This window comes from Chanodichthys erythropterus, chromosome 24 (genome assembly GCF_024489055.1).
Source record: "Chanodichthys erythropterus isolate Z2021 chromosome 24, ASM2448905v1, whole genome shotgun sequence".
NCBI classification, from domain to species: domain Eukaryota; kingdom Metazoa; phylum Chordata; class Actinopteri; order Cypriniformes; family Xenocyprididae; genus Chanodichthys; species Chanodichthys erythropterus.
In genome coordinates, this window is record NC_090244.1 from 29,337,606 (window position 1) to 29,356,752 (window position 19,147).

At 41.6% G+C, this 19,147-nt stretch overlaps 1 protein-coding gene and 2 long non-coding RNA genes across 3 annotated transcripts; 2 read left to right on the forward strand and 1 right to left on the reverse strand.

Moving 5' to 3' along the window:
- The first annotated feature begins 4,250 nt into the window (after positions 1–4,250).
- On the forward strand, positions 4,251–9,334 carry LOC137014574 (uncharacterized). Its single transcript, XR_010893863.1, has 4 exons — positions 4,251–4,413; positions 4,835–4,902; positions 5,101–5,144; positions 9,226–9,334. It is a non-coding gene; the product is annotated as an uncharacterized lncRNA (long non-coding RNA).
- A 4,917-nt stretch (positions 9,335–14,251) lies between these two features.
- Positions 14,252–15,267, forward strand: LOC137014581 (uncharacterized). Its single transcript, XR_010893869.1, has 4 exons — positions 14,252–14,349; positions 14,603–14,664; positions 14,821–15,006; positions 15,097–15,267. It is a non-coding gene; the product is annotated as an uncharacterized lncRNA (long non-coding RNA).
- Positions 15,268–16,110: 843 nt separating this feature from the next.
- On the reverse strand, positions 16,111–18,992 carry LOC137014551 (histone H2B-like). The gene has a single exon (XM_067378924.1). It carries the CDS (start codon positions 18,756–18,758, stop codon positions 18,384–18,386), a length of 375 nt encoding a protein of 124 aa, XP_067235025.1. The 5' UTR covers positions 18,759–18,992; the 3' UTR covers positions 16,111–18,383.
- Positions 18,993–19,147: the final 155 nt, after the last annotated feature.

A 19,147-nucleotide genomic window follows, 5' to 3' on the forward strand; every position in this document is an offset into this window, starting at 1 on the left:
CATTTTAAGTAAGCATTTTAAGAGTTTTCTTGTCATAGGTAGGACACTGCTTTAATTATAGCATGCTGGATAACGTTTTTATCGGAGGTTTGTTGATTTTAATAAATGTATATAATATGCTACGATTGAGTTCAATTAATCTTTTTTTTGTTGTTGTTTTATTAAATCCTCTAAATTAATAACGCTGACGTCAACGTATGGGCGATCCCAAGGTCCATTGCGATTTTACACTCGGTAAGTAGAAGGGTTAACGTTAATTAATAGAGATGGATTACACATCAAAAACTGTTGAATCAGGACAAGAAGTTGTGTTTAGAAACTTTAGATTTGTAAGGTGGCCATTTCTGATGACTGATGATATTTCTGATGATATTTCTGATAAAAATATAGCTTTCTGCACCACATGTGCGGGCTAGCAAAGTTAGCTAATTGAATTCAAGTTCATTTTTGTCGCATATAATCATGTAAGGTACAATTATTGGGGAATGTAAGATTTTCAGTATTACATTAGCCCACAACTATTATCCAACATTATAAATGTTCAGAATGAAGAACGGTGTTGCCAGATTGGTTTGTTTTACAGCCCAATTGTTAAAAATCCACGCAAATTTATATAATGCACAACCAAAATAAATCCATAATTAACAATACAAATTAATTCATAACTACTACATTGTGGCATCACAATTTTTCAATATAAAATAAAACAATTCATATGTATAATGTAATAAGTAGTGCTGTCATAAATTATTGACTGATTCATATATATATATATATATATATATATATATATATATATATATATATATATATATATATATATATATAAGTAGCTTCCAAAATAGGTAAATTAGAAAATATATAACAATGACATGTGAAAAATGATCGATTATGCCAATAAGTTGTGTTTTGTTTGTTGACGCTGTCTAAAGTGCACTGTAGAAAATGTGTGTGTGTGTGTGTGTGTGTGTGTGTGTGTGTATGTGTGTGTGTGTAGTGTAGATTTCAAAATGTCTCAAAGGAAGTTCAAGCCTTGCCCCTCCTGCCAAGCACCTAACCAGGTGAGGGAAAGTGGAATAGAGCATTATGTCCAATATTCAAATATGTGGTTTTAATGTTCTACATTTCTCATTATTGGGTCAATTGGACACTAAAGTATGCTCCTACTAAATGACCCTGTATGATATCTGTACTGTGTTACAAAACCGTGATAATGTAAGGCATCTGGTTGATATCAATTTTGATTGCTTGTTTTGCACCAAACGCCAGAGGCAACATTGATTAGAGTAGCCTGGGTGTCTCCTACATCTGCCACTTTCACTGTATGATTATAATAATAATAATCCTGTGTCAGTCTAGAGACGCATATTCTGAATTGCATTGTGCTTCATGTGTTCCTCTCTTTCCTGTATACAAATTAAACTGTATCTTGATTTGTAATTCTTATCTGTGACTGTGGATCTGATGTCTCACTTTGGCATACTTTTACCAACACAGGTGAGCCGCAAAACCTGCAGCTCTTGTTTCTCACCCATCTCCCAAAAAATCAAAGTAGCTGCCAAAAAAATGACCCTGGACAGGAAGTGGGGGGAAAGGGTCCTAAAAAATAGAATTGCGGGAAGAGTGGTGGACTCTGCCCATATTGCAGTAAGTAGAAATGCTCATATTTCATCAAGCAATATGATTTGTTTCACTTTCATTAATATTGTGTGATAGGGCAAGGGCCTCATTTTACAAAAATAAGTTTAATCTGTCAGTGAATGAATTTGAGGTAGTCATAGATGGCATTGGTGTAACATATTATTTTAATTAATTTGTAATTTGCTTGACATGCATGGAATAGAATGCGCACGTGAACGCCATCGGTCTTTATTCAAGAACCGCCAAAATATCTTTATTCAAGAACCGCTATGAAGCCAAAACAATCTCTGTTACCTAAATTATCCGTTTATCACTGTAAAGCCGCTTTGAAGCAATCTACATTGTTAAAAGTGCTATATAAATGAAGATGACTTGACTTGACTTTCTTTTTGACAGGGTGCTCATGTACATTTGTTTACATATACAACTGGCTACATTGTAAATATAACCTTGCTTTAGTACCACTCAGGTACTGCAGTATGCGTGTTACTGAAGTCTCTGTCTCTGCTAAAGGCAGATCACAGAATTCAGACACATAGTCACTATTAAAGACAGTCTTGCATGATTATGTAAGTAGATAACATGCTCCTACTTGCATCTCACAATTATAGTGCCTTGCGCTGCATTATTTTTAGAGAAAGTGCATGACGACGTGGCAAAATAACTCAGAACATGCATGAAAGCCATGCTGTGCGCAACATATATGTTGTTAAAAGCAAGGCCATATTTCAGGTGTCCTGTTTCAAAGCCACAACTTAAAAAAGCATTTGAATTACTACAGGGGAGATAGTAATGTCGCGTTAAAAGGAGGAGAGTGTTTGGAGTCCAGTCAAAATGTATTTTTGTTATCATATTTTGTTTTGTGTGTGTCCAATCAATATAATTATTTTTGAAGGGTGTCAGGACTTTTAGTGTTCCCTTTAGAAACCCAGATTGCTAAATACTAGACCACCAGCATCCAGCACAACATTACATGAATATTGTTTGTATAAAGCAGGGGTTCTCAAACTGTTTGTGCCAAGGACCCTTTGTGTGGGAGAACAATTTCCAAGGACCCCCTCATAATCAAAACAATTAAGCTTTTGCTTGCTACCATTTGTATACTTTGATGCCATTTCTATTCTCTGAAGTTGTGTCCGGGTTCACTATTCCGTGTTTTCTAGCTGGTGTGTACTAACTTGGTCTTTAGTCAACTTTGGATTTTGAATCACTTAATGATGTGGACTGACTCAAACATTTATCCACGTTCATCAGCTATCTTAATGGCAAATAAGCCAAGCTAAGCAGCAGGAAGAACAGTTCATCATGACCTGAGTGAAGTGATTCAAGTGATTCACAACAGATTGACTTGATTAGTCATAATCACAAAAAAGTTAAATGTTAAAGTTTTAATTTATTAGTGCATTTATAATCAAGATTTTATATGTAGATTCTAGATCATTACATTGTCATTGATAAGCATTTCTTAACGATAAAGCACAACTTTCTCATTCAAAGCAAATCCACTTTGAGAACCACTGGTATAGAGTACATAGAGTTCACACTTACATCGATTAAACAGAGTAAAGATTATGCGTATTTGGCGTGCTGTCTGGGGGAGGGCTCCGAGCTTGGGATATTTAATGCAATTTTTTTCAATAGGATGGAAGATAATGCAGTGGGAATAACTAATGTTTGCTGTCTGCGTTTATTTATTACAGGTAAAAAAACTAAGTGCATTGGGCTATGTCCCAATTCTATTTTTCGGCAAGAAGGATAAGGCCTCTGGAAAGTGGGTGGCCGATGTGGTGACTCATCTGCCACCCACTGAGGATAACCTAAAAATTGTGGCCACCATGAGAAAGGCCTACAATTTTGTATTGATCAAAGAAGGTAGGATTTGTGTAATTTAAGTCATGACAGTTTTAAACTGGGGTTTTTTTATGATGGTGAAATATTGAAAATTAACATACACATACAATATTGTAGGGAACTCCACGACGACATTGCCCGAGCCCCAGCCTCAGGCCCAGACCGAGCCCCAGCCTCAGGCCCAGACCGAGCCCCAGCCTCAGGCCCAGACCGAGCCACAGCCTCAGGCCCAGACCGAGCCCCAGCATCAGGCCCAGACCGAGCCACAGCCTCAGGCCCAGACCGAGCCACAGCCTCAGGCCCAGACCGAGCCCCAGCATCAGGCCCAGACCGAGCCCCAGCCTCAGGCCCAGACCGAGCCCCAGCCTCAGGCCCAGACCGAGCCCCAGCCTCAGGCCCAGACCGAGCCCCAGCCTCAGGCCCAGACCGAGCCACAGCCTCAGGCCCAGACCGAGCCCCAGCCTCAGGCCCAGACCGAGCCCCAGCATCAGGCCCAGACCGAGCCCCAGCATCAGGCCCAGACCGAGCCACAGCCTCAGGCCCAGACCGAGCCCCAGCATCAGGCCCAGACCGAGCCCCAGCATCAGGCCCAGACCGAGCCCCAGCATCAGGCCCAGACCGAGCCACAGCCTCAGGCCCAGACCGAGCCCCAGCATCAGGCCCAGACCGAGCCCCAGCATCAGGCCCAGACCGAGCCCCAGCATCAGGCCCAGACCGAGCCACAGCCTCAGGCCCAGCCAGAGCCCCAGCCTCAGGCCCAGACCGAGCCCCAGCATCAGGCCCAGCCAGAGCCACAGCATCAGTTCTTGGCCCTGGCTGAGTCCCAGCCTCAGGCCCAGGAAAAAGAGACATTTTATCTTTTAGATTTATACCCCGTCTCTCTCCCTGTGAAAGAACAACCCCCCCCAAAAAAAAGAAAGTGTAAGTGAACTGTGGTCTTAGCACACTATGTATGAATTTCCCCTTTTTGTAATCATTATTCATGAAATTTAAATTTCAGGCGAATTTAAATACAGTCAATTAGTTAATAGTGATTAATTTTCAGTGGCCAGTCTGATACACAAAGGAGTTTGTCCTCGCATAAATACCTTTCAGTACTGAACACACACTCTAGGAGTAAAGCAATGAGCAATACACACTTGAGGAGAGATGAATACACGCGCACACACACACACATCAATAGGCAGCCCAGGTAGCTCTTATTTTCTGTTCTGATGTTTGAGGACAATGTTAATGTTCATTTCAAGTTTTTTGACATTTATGGTTAATTAATATTTATTTAATTTATTTATTTATTTATTTATTTATTTATTTATTTATTTATTTATTTTTGTCATTTAAGGTTGCCGGAAATGTAGTAGGCAAAAAGTTTTCAAATATGACTCCATAACAGGAAGAAGGATAAATGAGGTAAGAAATATATTTTTCATTAGGCTCTGATCATCTCTCCATTGTCTGTGGCTCATCTGGCATTTCACATATCACAAAATACTGACCATTTAAGCAAGTGGTAATTTGAGTCCATTTAAGTTCAACTGAAGGCCAAGTTGCCTTGCCCCAAAAATGATGATATTCAAAACCTGATTATATGTTTGTGTCTTTCTGTAGGGGCAAGCAGAAGTAAGGGTGAAATGGTTACCTTGCTCTGCATGGTAAGTACTGCTTTATATTGGTTTATATTGCCTTCATAAATGTCCTTTCTGTTTCCACTTTTAGCCATCTCATTGGAGGTGGATAAAGGTTGGAACGTAAGGTTGGAATGTATATTGTAACGAAGGCGGGACTCAGAGTGAGATCCATATGCAAAGCTTTATTAAATGTTGAGCGTGGTCGTACAGGCATGGTCAAACGGGGCAAACAGGAACATCAGAGACAGGCAGGAACGTAGTCAGATAACAGGCAGTAGTCAAAAGGCAGGCAGCGATCAATCACAGAACAATAGAACCAGACGGGGATCAGTAACGGGAACCGGAACAGACAGAGAGACAGGAGAAACGCTTGGAAGTGTAACACAAGTGAAAACAAGACCTAGCAGTGAGGTGGTGTGTGTATGAGTCTTTTATAGTCCGTGTAATGAGCTGCAGCTGGGTGTGGTGATAAGTGATTAGTGTGAAGTGTGTGCAGGTGAGTGGCAGAGAGGATGATGGGAGATGTAGTCCGGGAACTGACAGGAACAAACGGTGATCATGACATAACGCCCCCCTCCCGGAAGGCGCGTCCTCGCGGCGTAAAAGGAACAGCTAGGGAGGGAGGGTGGGTGCATTGGAGACCTGCATGCAGACAGAAACGGGGTCCCTAATGCAGATCCAGGAGCCTCGGGCGGCCACGGCGGGTCAGGTGGCTCGGGCGGCCACGGCAGGTCAGGTGTGTCAGGAAGCCACGGCGGGTCAGGTGGCTTGAGCAGCCACAGCAGGTCAGGTGGTTCAGGCAGCCGCGGCAGGTCAGGAGCCTCGGGCAGCCACGGCAGGTCAGGTGGCTCAGGCAGCCATGGCAGGTCAGGAGCCTCGGGCAGCCACGGCAGGTCAGGTGGCTCAGGCAGCCATGGCAGGTCAGGTGGCTTGGGCAGCCACGGCGAGACAGAGTCCGTGAATGACCACGGTGGGTCAGAATCCATTAATGGCCATAGTGGGCTACAGTCCATGGGTGGCCATAACAGTGCAAAGGCCGATGACGGCAGTGACCAGGCAAGGTCCCCACCCACAAGCTCCCCACCCTCAGGTATCCTGCCCCCCCCCAAAAAGTTCTTGGGGATTTCAGCGTGGTCCGTAGCGGGCTCGTGGGCAAGGAGTTTGGGTGGCGTCGGCAGCAGGGCAGACGTATCAGGGTGAGCGGCCAGCTCGGTGACGGCCTCCGTGGCCGTATCAAGGAGAGCAGGCAGCTCGGTAACGGCCTCCGTGGCCGTATCAAGGAGAGCAGACAGCTCCGAGACGGCAGCGGGCTCGGGCTGCTCCGGGACGGCAGCGGGCTGCTCCGGGACGGCAGCGGACTCGGGCTGCTCCGGGACGGCAATAGAGCTTGAGTTCCTCAACGCACGTAGGACAGCCAAGACATAAAAGGTGAGCACAGCCCTCTGGGCCAAGACAGGACAGACCAGGAGAGCAGGCTGTGCTGGAGCGGACTCACTGGCTGGAGCGGACTCAATGGCTGGAACAACCCCTGCATCCTTGAGCACCGCAGGGGCGGCCATCTTGCCCGTGGGCACTGGCAAAGCAGCCATTTCGTCCATCGCGTCCAGGGTGCTTAAGTCCACTGCAATAGGCGAACGAGAGTCCATAGCAACCGGCGAGCTTGAGAGCGTTGAAACCGGCGAGCTTGAGAGCGTAGAAACCGGCGAGCTTGAGAGCGTTGAAACCGGCGAGCTTGAGAGCGTTGAAACCGGCGAGCTTGAGAGCGCTGAAACCGGCGAGCTTGAGAGCGCTGAAACCGGCGAGCTTGAGAGCGCTGAAACCGGCGAGCTTGAGAGCGCTGAAACCGGCGAGCTTGAGTGCGAAGCGGCCGGCGGGCTTGAGTGCGAAGCGGCCGGCGGGCTTGAGTGTGAAGCGGCCGGCGGGCTTGAGTGCGAAGCGGTCGGCTGGCTTGAGTGCGAAGCGGCCACCGGGTTTGAGAGCGAAGCGGCCACCGGGCTTGAAAGCGAAGCGGCCGACGGAGACTTGGGGATGCCAGCTGCTCGGACTGAAATCAACGGTGGATCGGTCACACTGGAACGCAACACTCTCCGCTCCCGGACTGATCTAGAGACCTGACGTGACTCTGGGCGATCAGCGGCGACGTGACTTTGCTCTGGGCGATCAGCGAAGGCGTGACGTTGCTCTGGGCGATCAGCGAAGGCGTGACGTTGCTCTGGGCGATCAGCGGAGACTTGACGTTGCTCTGGGCGATCAGCGGAGACTTGACTTAGTGTTGTTGTGGTAGCCGCCATTACATGAGGAGACGAGGTTTCACGTTCCTCCGCGACACCCACAGTAAAACGTGAACCAACGGTAAGCAGGGCAAAGTCCAAGAATTCCATAAACGTCCCTCGGGGACCATTAGCGATTAAATACCCCTTAAGAGGTTCGTTTAGTCCATGGGCAAAAAAGTCAATCAGGGCACAGTCCGGTAAATCAGAAAAATGAGAAATGTCCAAGAATATCTGAATATGTGCCTCCAGGGTGCAGTTACCTTGACGAAGGCCTACAAGGCGCATTGCAGGATCCATGCTGGGACTAGGACGCCCAACAAAGCTGCTGGATCTTGATGTGGCTAGGTCTTCTGTAACGAAGGCGGGACTCAGAGTGAGATCCATATGCAAAGCTTTATTAAATGTTGAGCGTGGTCGTACAGGCATGGTCAAACGGGGCAAACAGGAACATCAGAGACAGGCAGGAACGTAGTCAGATAACAGGCAGTAGTCAAAAGGCAGGCAGCGATCAATCACAGAACAATAGAACCAGACGGGGATCAGTAACGGGAACCGGAACAGACAGAGAGACAGGAGAAACGCTTGGAAGTGTAACACAAGTGAAAACAAGACCTAGCAGTGAGGTGGTGTGTGTATGAGTCTTTTATAGTCCGTGTAATGAGCTGCAGCTGGGTGTGGTGATAAGTGATTAGTGTGAAGTGTGTGCAGGTGAGTGGCAGAGAGGATGATGGGAGATGTAGTCCGGGAACTGACAGGAACAAACGGTGATCATGACAATATTGTAGCACACACAAATTTAAATGTACAGGTGGGTCTCAAAGTTTTGCAACCAACAAGCAGCGGTGAGAGAATTGTGATGTCCACTAGGTTTTAAGTCCAGAGTCAATGCAGCCTTCTACGTGGAGATTTTAGAGCATGGTTCCATCTGCTGACAAGCTTTATGTACATGCTGATTTCCTTTACCAGCAGGACTCTGCCCCTGCCACAGTGCCAAAACTGCTAGTAACTGGTTTGCTTAGCATGGTATTGCTGTGCTTAACTCATCACACCTGAACCCCATAGAGAGGACAATGATAGACACCAAACCTAACATTACAGACAACCTCAAGGTCACTATCAAAGCAACCTGGGATTCCATAACACCTCAGCAATGCCATACACTGATGGCCTCCATACCACACCACACTGATGCAGTAATTTGTGCAAAAGTAGCCAGACCAAGTATAGAGTGTATGCATTAACAATTTTTGATAAGTCAGATTTGTAAATTTATTTTCAAAAGGTCGACATTTCTGTATTCCTCTTTATTCTAATATTTTGAGTTGATGATTTATGGTTTTCATGAGCTGTAAGCTGTAATCATCAAGATTAAAACAACAAAAATTGCTTGAAATATTGCACAATATTGTAATTTTGGAGACCCATCTGTATATTAATTACACTGTTGGTTACACTGTTGGTATAGGTTGGATTAAATGCAGTGTCAAATATTGCCTACAGGATTTAGCCACTTGCTCTTTTCAGTACCATGCATAATTGCCCCTGTGTGATTATATGTAGGAAGTAGACATTCACCAATATATTGGCAGAACATCAGTATCGGCCAAGATCATCCTTGTTGACTGATATCGGCTATTGGCTAGTTAACTTTCTATGACTTTATTGATGAGAGTGGCTGATGTTTATCTGTTACATTGCATCAAGCACTATATATGTATAGGTTTGTATAAAAACAATGAAATACAAAACCGTACAATTTTTTTGAAAATATTTATGCTGTGAAACTATATATATAATTTTTTTTTTTTTTTTTTTTTTTTTTACTGATACAGTGGAAAAATCTGGGAGGAGACATGGGAGCCGGCCTGCCAGTTCCCACCAGGTGCCAACCATGTGTGACGTCACCCATTGGTCTGTAGTTCAATATGAGTTGAATACCTGCTATAGAAACACTTTCACCTAGATATAGAAACACTTTCACCTAGATAGAAACACTTTCACCTAGATATTATCACATAGAGACTGTGTCTGTACCTCGAACTAGTAAATACAAAAAACTTCCAAAACCTTTTAAGGGTAAAAATTTAATTGATGTTCAAAAAATGAAAATCACAGATAAATCAGATAAACAAATGATAAAGCTTGGGTTACTGAATATTAGATCTATTTCTTCAAAAGCACTTATTGTAAATGAAATTATCACAGACAATAAACTAGACTTGCTGTGTTTGACAGAAACCTGGCTAAAACCAGACGATTACATTACTTTAAATGAATCTAGTCCTCAAGGTTATGATTATCGACACAATCCTCGACAGAAAGGCAAAGGGGGAGGTGTTGCTGTAATTTATAGTAATATATTCAGAATCATTCAAAAGAATTTCAAATATAATTCCTTTGAAGTGATGGTGCTTTATGTAACATTATGTAAGTTGACATTTGTGCTGGCTACTGTATACAGGCCACCAGGGCACCATACTGACTTTATCAAAGAATTTGCTGAGTTTCTATCAGAGTTAGTACTGGCTGCGGATAAAGTCCTTGTTGTTGGTGATTTTAATATCCATGTAGATAATAATAAAGACGCATTTGGATTGGCATTTGCAGATATTTTAAACTCTATTGGAGTTAAACAACACGTGTCAGGACCCACTCATTGTCGTAATCATACCCTAGATCTAATACTGTCGCATGGAATAGATATTGATGCTGTTGAAATTCTACAGCAGAGCGATGATATATCAGATCATTATTTAGTCTCGTGTATAATACAATTAGCCAAGGCTACAAAACCACCACCCAGCCATAAATATTGTAGAAAAATCACGTCTGCCACTAAAGATTGCTTTATAAATAATCTCCCCGAGCAGTTTCATCGCCTTAGTATACCTGACAACATAGAAGAACTCGATGCTGCAACAGAAACTATTGGCTCTCTCTTTTCCAGCACATTAGATGCGGTCGCTCCTTTACGTCTAAAGAAGATTAAGGAAACTAATCCAACGCCGTGGTATGATGAGCACACTCGGGCTCTAAAACGAGCTGTTAGAAAAGCTGAACGTAGTTGGAAGAAAACAAAACTAGAAGTTTTTCGCCTTTCGTGGAAAGAAAAAATGATTGAGTACAGAACAGCCATAAGAAATGCTAGATCTACTTATTTTTCAAATCTCTTAATAGAAAACAAACATAATCCTAGGTATTTATTTGACACAGTGGCTAAATTAACTAGAAACAGAGATTCAACTGCTGACGTTTCCATAGAGCACAGCAGTAATGACTTTATGAACTTCTTTACTTGCAAGATTGATAATATTAGAGAGAAAATTATAAACATGCAACCGTCTACAGTTTCTCTTCAGACAGTGCACTGTAGTGTCCCTGAGGTAAAACTAGAATCATTCGCCGCTATAGGAGAGGAAGAATTATCTAAACTTATCAAATCATCAAAATCAACGACATGTATGTTAGACCCAATGCCGACTAAACTACTGAAAGAAATGCTTCCAGAGGTCGTAGGTCCACTTCTTGATATAATTAATTCATCTTTAACACTAGGACACGTGCCAAAAACCTTTAAGCAGGCTATTATCAAACCTCTTATTAAAAAACCTCAACTAGATCCGAGAGATATAGTAAATTACAGGCCAATCTCGAATCTACCTTTTCTGTCAAAGATACTAGAAAAGGCAGTTTCAACACAACTGTGTTCCTTTTTAGAAAGAAATGGAATCTGTGAGGATTTCCAGTCAGGATTTAGACCATACCATAGTACTGAGACTGCTCTCGTTAGAGTTACAAACGATCTACTCCTATCATCCGATCGTGGCTGTATTTCTCTATTAGTGTTATTAGATCTCAGTGCTGCTTTTGACACTATCGATCATAACATTCTTTTAAAAAGACTTGAAAACTATATTGGCATTAGTGGAATTGCTTTGGCATGGTTCAAATCATACTTATCTGACCGTTATCAGTCTGTGGTAGTTAATGAAGAGATGTCGTATCGATCACAGGTTAAATATGGGGTACCACAAGGCTCAGTATTAGGACCGTTGCTTTTCACTCTGTACATGCTGCCCTTAGGAGAGATAATTAGGAAGCATGGTGTTAGTTTTCACTGCTACGCTGACGATACTCAGCTCTATATTTCCTCGCGCCCTGACGAAACCTACAAATTCACAAAACTAACAGAATGCATAGCTGACATTAAAAACTGGATGACAAGAAATTTCTTATTATTAAATTCAGAAAAAACTGATTTCCTAATCTTTGGACCAAAAACTTCCTCACGAAAAAACCTTGAATACTCTCTAACACTTGACGGGTGCTCCATTAAACCTTCGTCCTCAGTTAGGAACCTGGGTGTGCTCTTTGATACCAATCTTTCATTTGAAAGTCATGTTTCTAGTATCTGTAAAACCGCCTTCTTCCATCTAAAAAATATATCTAAATTACGACATATGCTCTCAATGACAAATGCGGAACAGTTGGTTCATGCATTCATGACCTCAAGACTAGATTATTGTAACGCTCTACTGGGTGGTTGTTCTGCTCGGCTTTTAAACAAACTACAGTTGGTTCAAAATGCGGCAGCTAGAGTTCTTACTAGAACCAGAAAGTATGACCATATTAGCCCAGTTCTGTCAACATTACATTGGCTCCCTATTAAACATCGTATAGATTTTAAAATCTTGCTACTTACTTATAAAGCTCTAAATGGTTTAGCTCCCCAGTACCTAAGTGAGCTCTTAATGCATTATAGTCCTTCACGTTTATTGCGATCTCAGAATTTAGGCCAGTTGATAATACCCAGAATATCAAAATCAACTGAAGGCGGCAGATCATTTTCCTATTTAGCACCTAAACTCTGGAACAATCTTCCTAGCATTGTTCGGGAAGCAGACACACTCTGTCAGTTTAAATCTAGACTAAAAACACATCTCTTTGCTCTTGCATACACATAACACATCATCAATACATTAACATTTTTCAAATCCGTTAAAGGATTGTTACGCTGCAATAATTAGGTCGGCCGGAACCGAGAACATTTCCTATAACACTAGATATACCTGTACATCAGAACAAGAATGGCATCTACGCTAATATCTGTCTCTCTGCTTATCCTGAGGTTTGCCGGGTGCTGGATCCAGGCCGTATCCAGGTCAGATGGAGAACCTGCGTCTGGACCTGACTACAACGTAGCCCAGGATCCCCGTATCCGCTTGCATATATTTATATATAATCGATTTTTAATCTCTATAATAAAATGTACAATTCAGATTTTGATCTCCATATACATTTACATATATATATCTTCCAAGGGGTTTTTTCCCTCCTAGGACTTTTTTCCCAGTGCTAGCACGCTGGGTTTTTCTCCTAGGGGGTTTTTTCCACCCCTGGAAGTCAGCCGACATTGGCTTAATGTAGCACCATCTTGTATATGTTACATATTACCACGCTTGTTTGTACAGTTTTAACCACTTCCCTTTTTTTCTGTGCTTCTAATATGTAAAGCTGCTTTGAAACAATTACCAATTGTAAAAGCGCTATATAAATAAATTTGACTTGACTTGACTATGAGTTGTCGAGTTACCCGTTACGGGCACAGCCATCCTGGTTGCGGATGTGACTATTTTAGACGAGAAGGAGGAGCCACGTTACGTTACACACTTTCAATGGTTTCCACCCTAACATGCTGTCATGCTGTTTTTTTTCTTTATTATTGATTTTTGTAAAAAAAAAAGCTGTGTTCAAATAAATCAAAGTATACCTATATTTCTGTTTGTCTTTCCATTCACCTTGTGGGTTAGCCAATCAGCTGAAATCTTCTTCAACGCGTCAAATGATATATTGCAATATGATGCACAAAAGTATGTAGGAAGGTGGGACATGTTTTCATTTATATTAATTGACACCATTAAGAGACAGTTGATTCCACCAGCTAAACCATATATATTATGGGGAAGCACAGGCGAAGCACTGCTACTTGGGGCGCAGAGATATTTGTGGATTTCATCTGTTGCGTGATATCTCTGCGCCCAAGTAGCAGTGCTTCGCCTGTGCTTCCTCATTATATAGTCCCAAGTCAATATCTGCCTAGGAAATCGCCTAGTCTTATTCTGCATCGCTATTTGTATTCATTGTGAATACGCAGGCCAGTAATTAAGTAATTAGGTGTTTTTTTTTTTTTTGGATCACTTTTACTCGGGACATGCTAGCTGGCAACATAGGATTCCATTCATTATGCTAAGCTAAGCTAGCGCCGACCCTGCCAAACTAAAACAATGCATGCACTGAGACAAAAATGTATTTGCCCACATATCTAAATGTATGAAAAAGTTGAATAAGCCCTATTTCTAAAAATGGTGGAATGTTCCTTTAAGGGTCATGGGTTTGATTGTCCATTTCCAACTATCCTTTCACCCTCTGCCTTCTCTGCTATCCCTGGACTGTCCCTGTATTAAAAGCAATGGAAATGCCACAAAAGAAGTCAGTAGTGGAATTGCAATGTTGGATTTCTGGATTTCTATTATGTTTGTATTTTTCTGTTACTCTCTTTGAAGATTGTAATATGCAAAGGCTTGAGGATCTTCTTTGGGATTCAGAGAGCATTGATGGGCAGGATTTTGCTCAGCAGCCACCATTGTCCAGTTGGTGTCAAAGACAGAAAGAGGTCCAACAATGTTGGCAACAGGCGAGGCCACAAAACATTGACAACTTGCTGTCAGCTGAGAACATCTTCCAGATGACATGTAATCACTGTCACGTGAGAGAAGCCATCATTTGTTGTGGGGAATGTTTGCCCTCAGAGTGGTTTTGTGCAGAGTGTGATCAGTTGGTACATAAACGCCACACTCTGCACAGTAGGCAAACCAGCATGTATGGCTTTTATAAATACATTCCTCCAACCGAGTTTGTGAAACTCCATGATGGCAAGTACATTGTCTGTGAACAAGGTTGGTGTCTCTTTTTCAATTGATTTGCATTTTTTCAGACAACATTAGTAAATCATGCATTATGTTTTCCAAGTACTTACTCACAATCCAAACATTCTTTAATTTCATCCTGATTGTCTTTTGCTCTTGCAGAGTGTTTGCTGCCAACAGCCTTTCCTCAAATGATATGCTCCTGTGACACTCGTGAGGTTGCCATCTCTGTTGGTAGAGAGTGTGTTTAAAACATTTTTCTTTCTTCTTATCTTTAATCTAGGAAATGCAGCATCCAGTCCGGTTGATGCTCATGGTTTGCAGATCTCCATCGAAGCACTCTTTGTGAGTATTTGTCTGAAGAAGCACTACATTTACAGACAGAATGGTATGTATTAGTAAATGTAAGTAATGCAAATGCAAATTGAAGATATATTGGTTCTGTTCATTAAATGCCATGGCAGCTCTTTTGTAATAGCATTGTTTTTGCTCTTATTACAGACCGCAACAAAAGGTGTCAGAAGATTAGTCAGAAGATTGCCCAAGAAAAGAAACGCTTGCTAGAAGAGATCCAGAGATACAACCAACAACCTGATGGTGGTCTTGTGGACACAATCTCAGTTGTGCAGAAACTCTCCAACAAAGCTGCAGAGAGCATGATCTGGCCTTGGCAGGAACAGAACACAGGTGTTGTATGAAGATTTAACTTTTAGTATTTATTTAAAATGTATCATCATCAAATTTGCTAATTAATGTATAATGTTTTCATTCCTTCAGATGGTGTCGACATTATCACCAAGAAGAAGCTCTTTGACCAATGCTTGTCTCACGACTGACAGAAGAAAAACAGATCCTTGTGAAGGAGATGATGCAGCACTGTCAGTACCTTAAGGACTCAGCAGAAAAGGTTCAGTCACTGATGGCCACCATTTCAGTGTGCACACAAACAGCAAGTAAGTCAAACTATCTTGCTTTATGCATTTTAACATTCATAGGTCAAACTATTTTCAAGTGAAAAGCAATCATGCCAGTATTGGCTCAAAAACTAAGAATAAATAGCCTTCAAAGATTATTTTAATTTGATAATTTGATTTTGTATTGAAGATTCGTCTTAACATAAATAAGCTCTCTCTGATTAAATGTTTAGTGTGACGGTAATTCCATTATTCTTCATGTGTGGACTTGGCTATAGGCTATACGAATGGATTCACAGTGGAGGGGTCCAATGGCCTAATCAGTCTACTTAAGAGAAGACTGCAAGACCTCAGACTCAGACAGCAGACTGTAGCATGCACATACAGAGGCCAACTCCTAGGCTGGTGGAAGAGGAGGAAGGGGAAATGGATGAAGAATTGGATTGGCTATGTGACATCAGCTATGATGATTATGATGATGATGATGCAGAGTTGGGGACTCGAATCAGACTCAGGTCACAGTTGTAATCACTTTTGCTTTGACTTGTACTTTGATGATTTGAAAAGGTTTTTAAAGTCTTGACAAAAGTCTTGACTGTCATTTTGTAAATTAGTTCAATTGCTACATATGTTCTCATATTCTACTCTCTTTTATGTTACTGGAATTGTGATAGTCATGGTTATGTATGCAACTGATAATGTCTGTAAATACTTGCTGATAACTGTATATATGTAAACAGAAATACAAATGTGATTTGTCATCTGACTATTGAGTTGACTTTGGCTCATCAACCCTTAGGATAAGAGAGAACTGGGAACTTTCAGATTCAACCTGAACTACCAACATTTTGGAACATTAGAGGTCACAGCAGGTCCCATATTAAGATGTACGAAACTTACATACTGATTACATACAGTAATCATTTATTACTGTACAGATTACATACAGATTACTTTGAAATGCACTGAATACAAACAACATGACAATATTAGTAATCAGTTATGCAATATACATTTTAGCAACAACCCAAGCCCATGCAAAGTAAAGGTAATGACCATATCCATCTGGACAAGTGGAAAGATGAACCTGTAACACTTACAAATACAATACAGGTACACTAATATGCATTAATTCATGCAGACCTAATGCACAGATAATCATGAGTTAATGTATGACTCATTAAGAACTAAACCATTAATGATCACTGCATCAGCAACTAACAAACATTCTATATGATTCATAGATTAAATAATATATGAATTGCTGTTAATTAAATATGACATTGTGTTAATTCCCAAATAACATTATATTAACTAATAATGTAAATTAATGTGTTAATTATCACAATGGGTCAAAGCCATGCATTTCAACTTTCAGTTGTCTGATTTAATTAATCATTAGCTAACGATTTGCAAAAGCATCATGTTATGACTTTACTTGTTGAGGCACATGACTATTAACTAATTTAAAATTAATTCAAAAGCCATAACCACAAAGACATATGACTCAACAATTAGTTAATGACCAGCACAATTGTATTTTGCAAATATAAACAAAGTTATAATTTCATGCTCAACAAAAATTGGGACAGAGGCATGTTTACCATTGTGTTACATCACCTTTCCTTTTTATAACACTTTCTAATCGTTTGGGAAGCCACGCTGTTGTTAAATACAGAGGATGCAACAGGGCCTACAGTATGTGTACCATCATAGCAGCATTAACATAAATAGTTATGCTTATAAGCCATGTGTGTGTCCCAAACAGAAATACGTGTGTGTGTGTATACTTGTTTATATTATTATCCATTATTTAAATGGATTAATAAACATACTAAATGATGTTTTTGTGAGAAAGTAAAAGTGTGCACAGTTTCCTGTGATGGTTAGGTTTAGGGTTAGTGTAGGGGGATAGAAAATACGGTTTGTACAGTATAAAATGCATTATGCCTATGGAAAGTCCCCACAATTCACAAACGTACGTGTGTGTGTGTGTGTGTGTGTGTGTGTGTGTGTGTGTGTGTGTGTGTGTGTGTGTGTGTGTGTGTGTGTGTGTGTGTGTGAGTGAGTGAGTGAGTGAGTGAGTGAGTGAGTGAGTGAGTGAGTGAGTGAGTGAGTGAGAGAGAGAGAGAGAGAGAGAGAGAGAGAGGCGCGGGCGAGATCGAACAGTGGAAACAAAAACATACTCCGTCATTTTGTTCATACAGGACATCTTTCAAACTGCAAAGTGTTTACTTATATTTGTGTACACACAATAAAACACAACATTGTGCTTTTGTCAAACTGTAACCTACAACTGTCACCCAACCAAAATCTCACACACACACGCTGGTTTGTTGAATTCTGACTGCACGCAGATAGATGAGAGTGAGGAGTGTGGTGCTTAAAACATTAGCATACATTTGAACGGACGAGTTTTCTGCGGCACTTACAATCTCCAGGTCCTGCATCCATCTGTAAAAAAAGACCTGTGCCTGCAGCAGCGACTAGTTACTGTATAAAACAGCAGGTAGACGGCATCTTGAACACTGCGTTCTTCCCTCCATGCAAATAAGTCTGGCGCCGTGTGTATGTTTGTGCCGCGGATTCCCAAAATGCTTTGCGTTCACCACCGGGAATACGTCATGATGACGACACATTAGCAATCTCTATTACTATGAATCAGAAGTCAACTTGACTAGGCACAAATCCTCCTGTCTACAGTAATGAACTTTATAATCACATGCTTAAATGCATATAGTAAACTTGATCCACGTTAATATGCAGATTTCTGATGATGGAGATCAAGTATTGAAGTACTTTAACAGCAATAAAAGTACAAGATTTGTAACATACGAACATTTGAGAGCTAAAATTGGAGATCATCAGTTTAAATAAGTAATTTGTCCAACAGTGAAAACCTTTTCTTTATCCACATTCCAAACCCCCAGTTTACCTGGATTTACAGAGGGGAATAAAACAAAAAAAAAACTGAGTTACTGTCACTGAACAACGACGAATTAGACTCGGATAAAATTTCGTAACACTTAAATCCACTTATTTCAAACTCAAATTTTTCTCAAAAAAATGATAGTTTTACAAACAAAAGCTCTTTAAAGGAAAAGTTGGGTGGCTCTTAAAAGAGCCTTTGGGTTGCCGAGAATCTGGGATCTACTTGGAGCTGGTGTACTTGGTAACGGCCTTGGTGCCCTCGGACACGGCGTGTTTGGCCAGCTCTCCGGGCAGCAGCAGACGCACGGCGGTCTGGATCTCTCTAGAAGTGATGGTGGAGCGCTTGTTGTAGTGAGCGAGACGAGACGACTCACCGGCGATGCGCTCGAAGATGTCGTTGACGAAAGAGTTCATGATGCCCATCGCCTTGGAAGAGATGCCGGTGTCAGGATGAACCTGCTTCAGGACTTTGTAGACGTAGATAGCGTAGCTCTCCTTCCTGGACTTTCTGCGCTTCTTTCCTCCCTTACCGGCGGTCTTCGTGACGGCCTTCTTGGAGCCCTTCTTAGGCGCGGACTTTGCTGGTTCAGGCATGATGCTTTTTGAACACAAACTTCTCAAAGCAATGTGAGATCAGAAGCGATACAGAGGCATTTATTCACCGCCCTATGCTAATTTACAAAGAGATTCAGGAACTATCTGATTGCTTCTTTTAAAAGGCCAAACCCATAAACTCGTATTTCATTGGACAACTCAAAGCGTCACGAGCGGAATGAGGGCCAATCACATTCGCCGCCGCCAACCGCTCAAAGTTTGAACTACACCCTGACTGTTTCCTTTGTTTCGTTTCCCGCTCTTTTTATTATTAGTTTGAGAAAATAAGCGATTCTAGACAAAAACTGAAACATCGAGTAATTTTAAAAGCCCTTTAGACCCATTGAGGGAGTGTTGGAGAAAAGAAAACCATTATCAGTCAGACATCC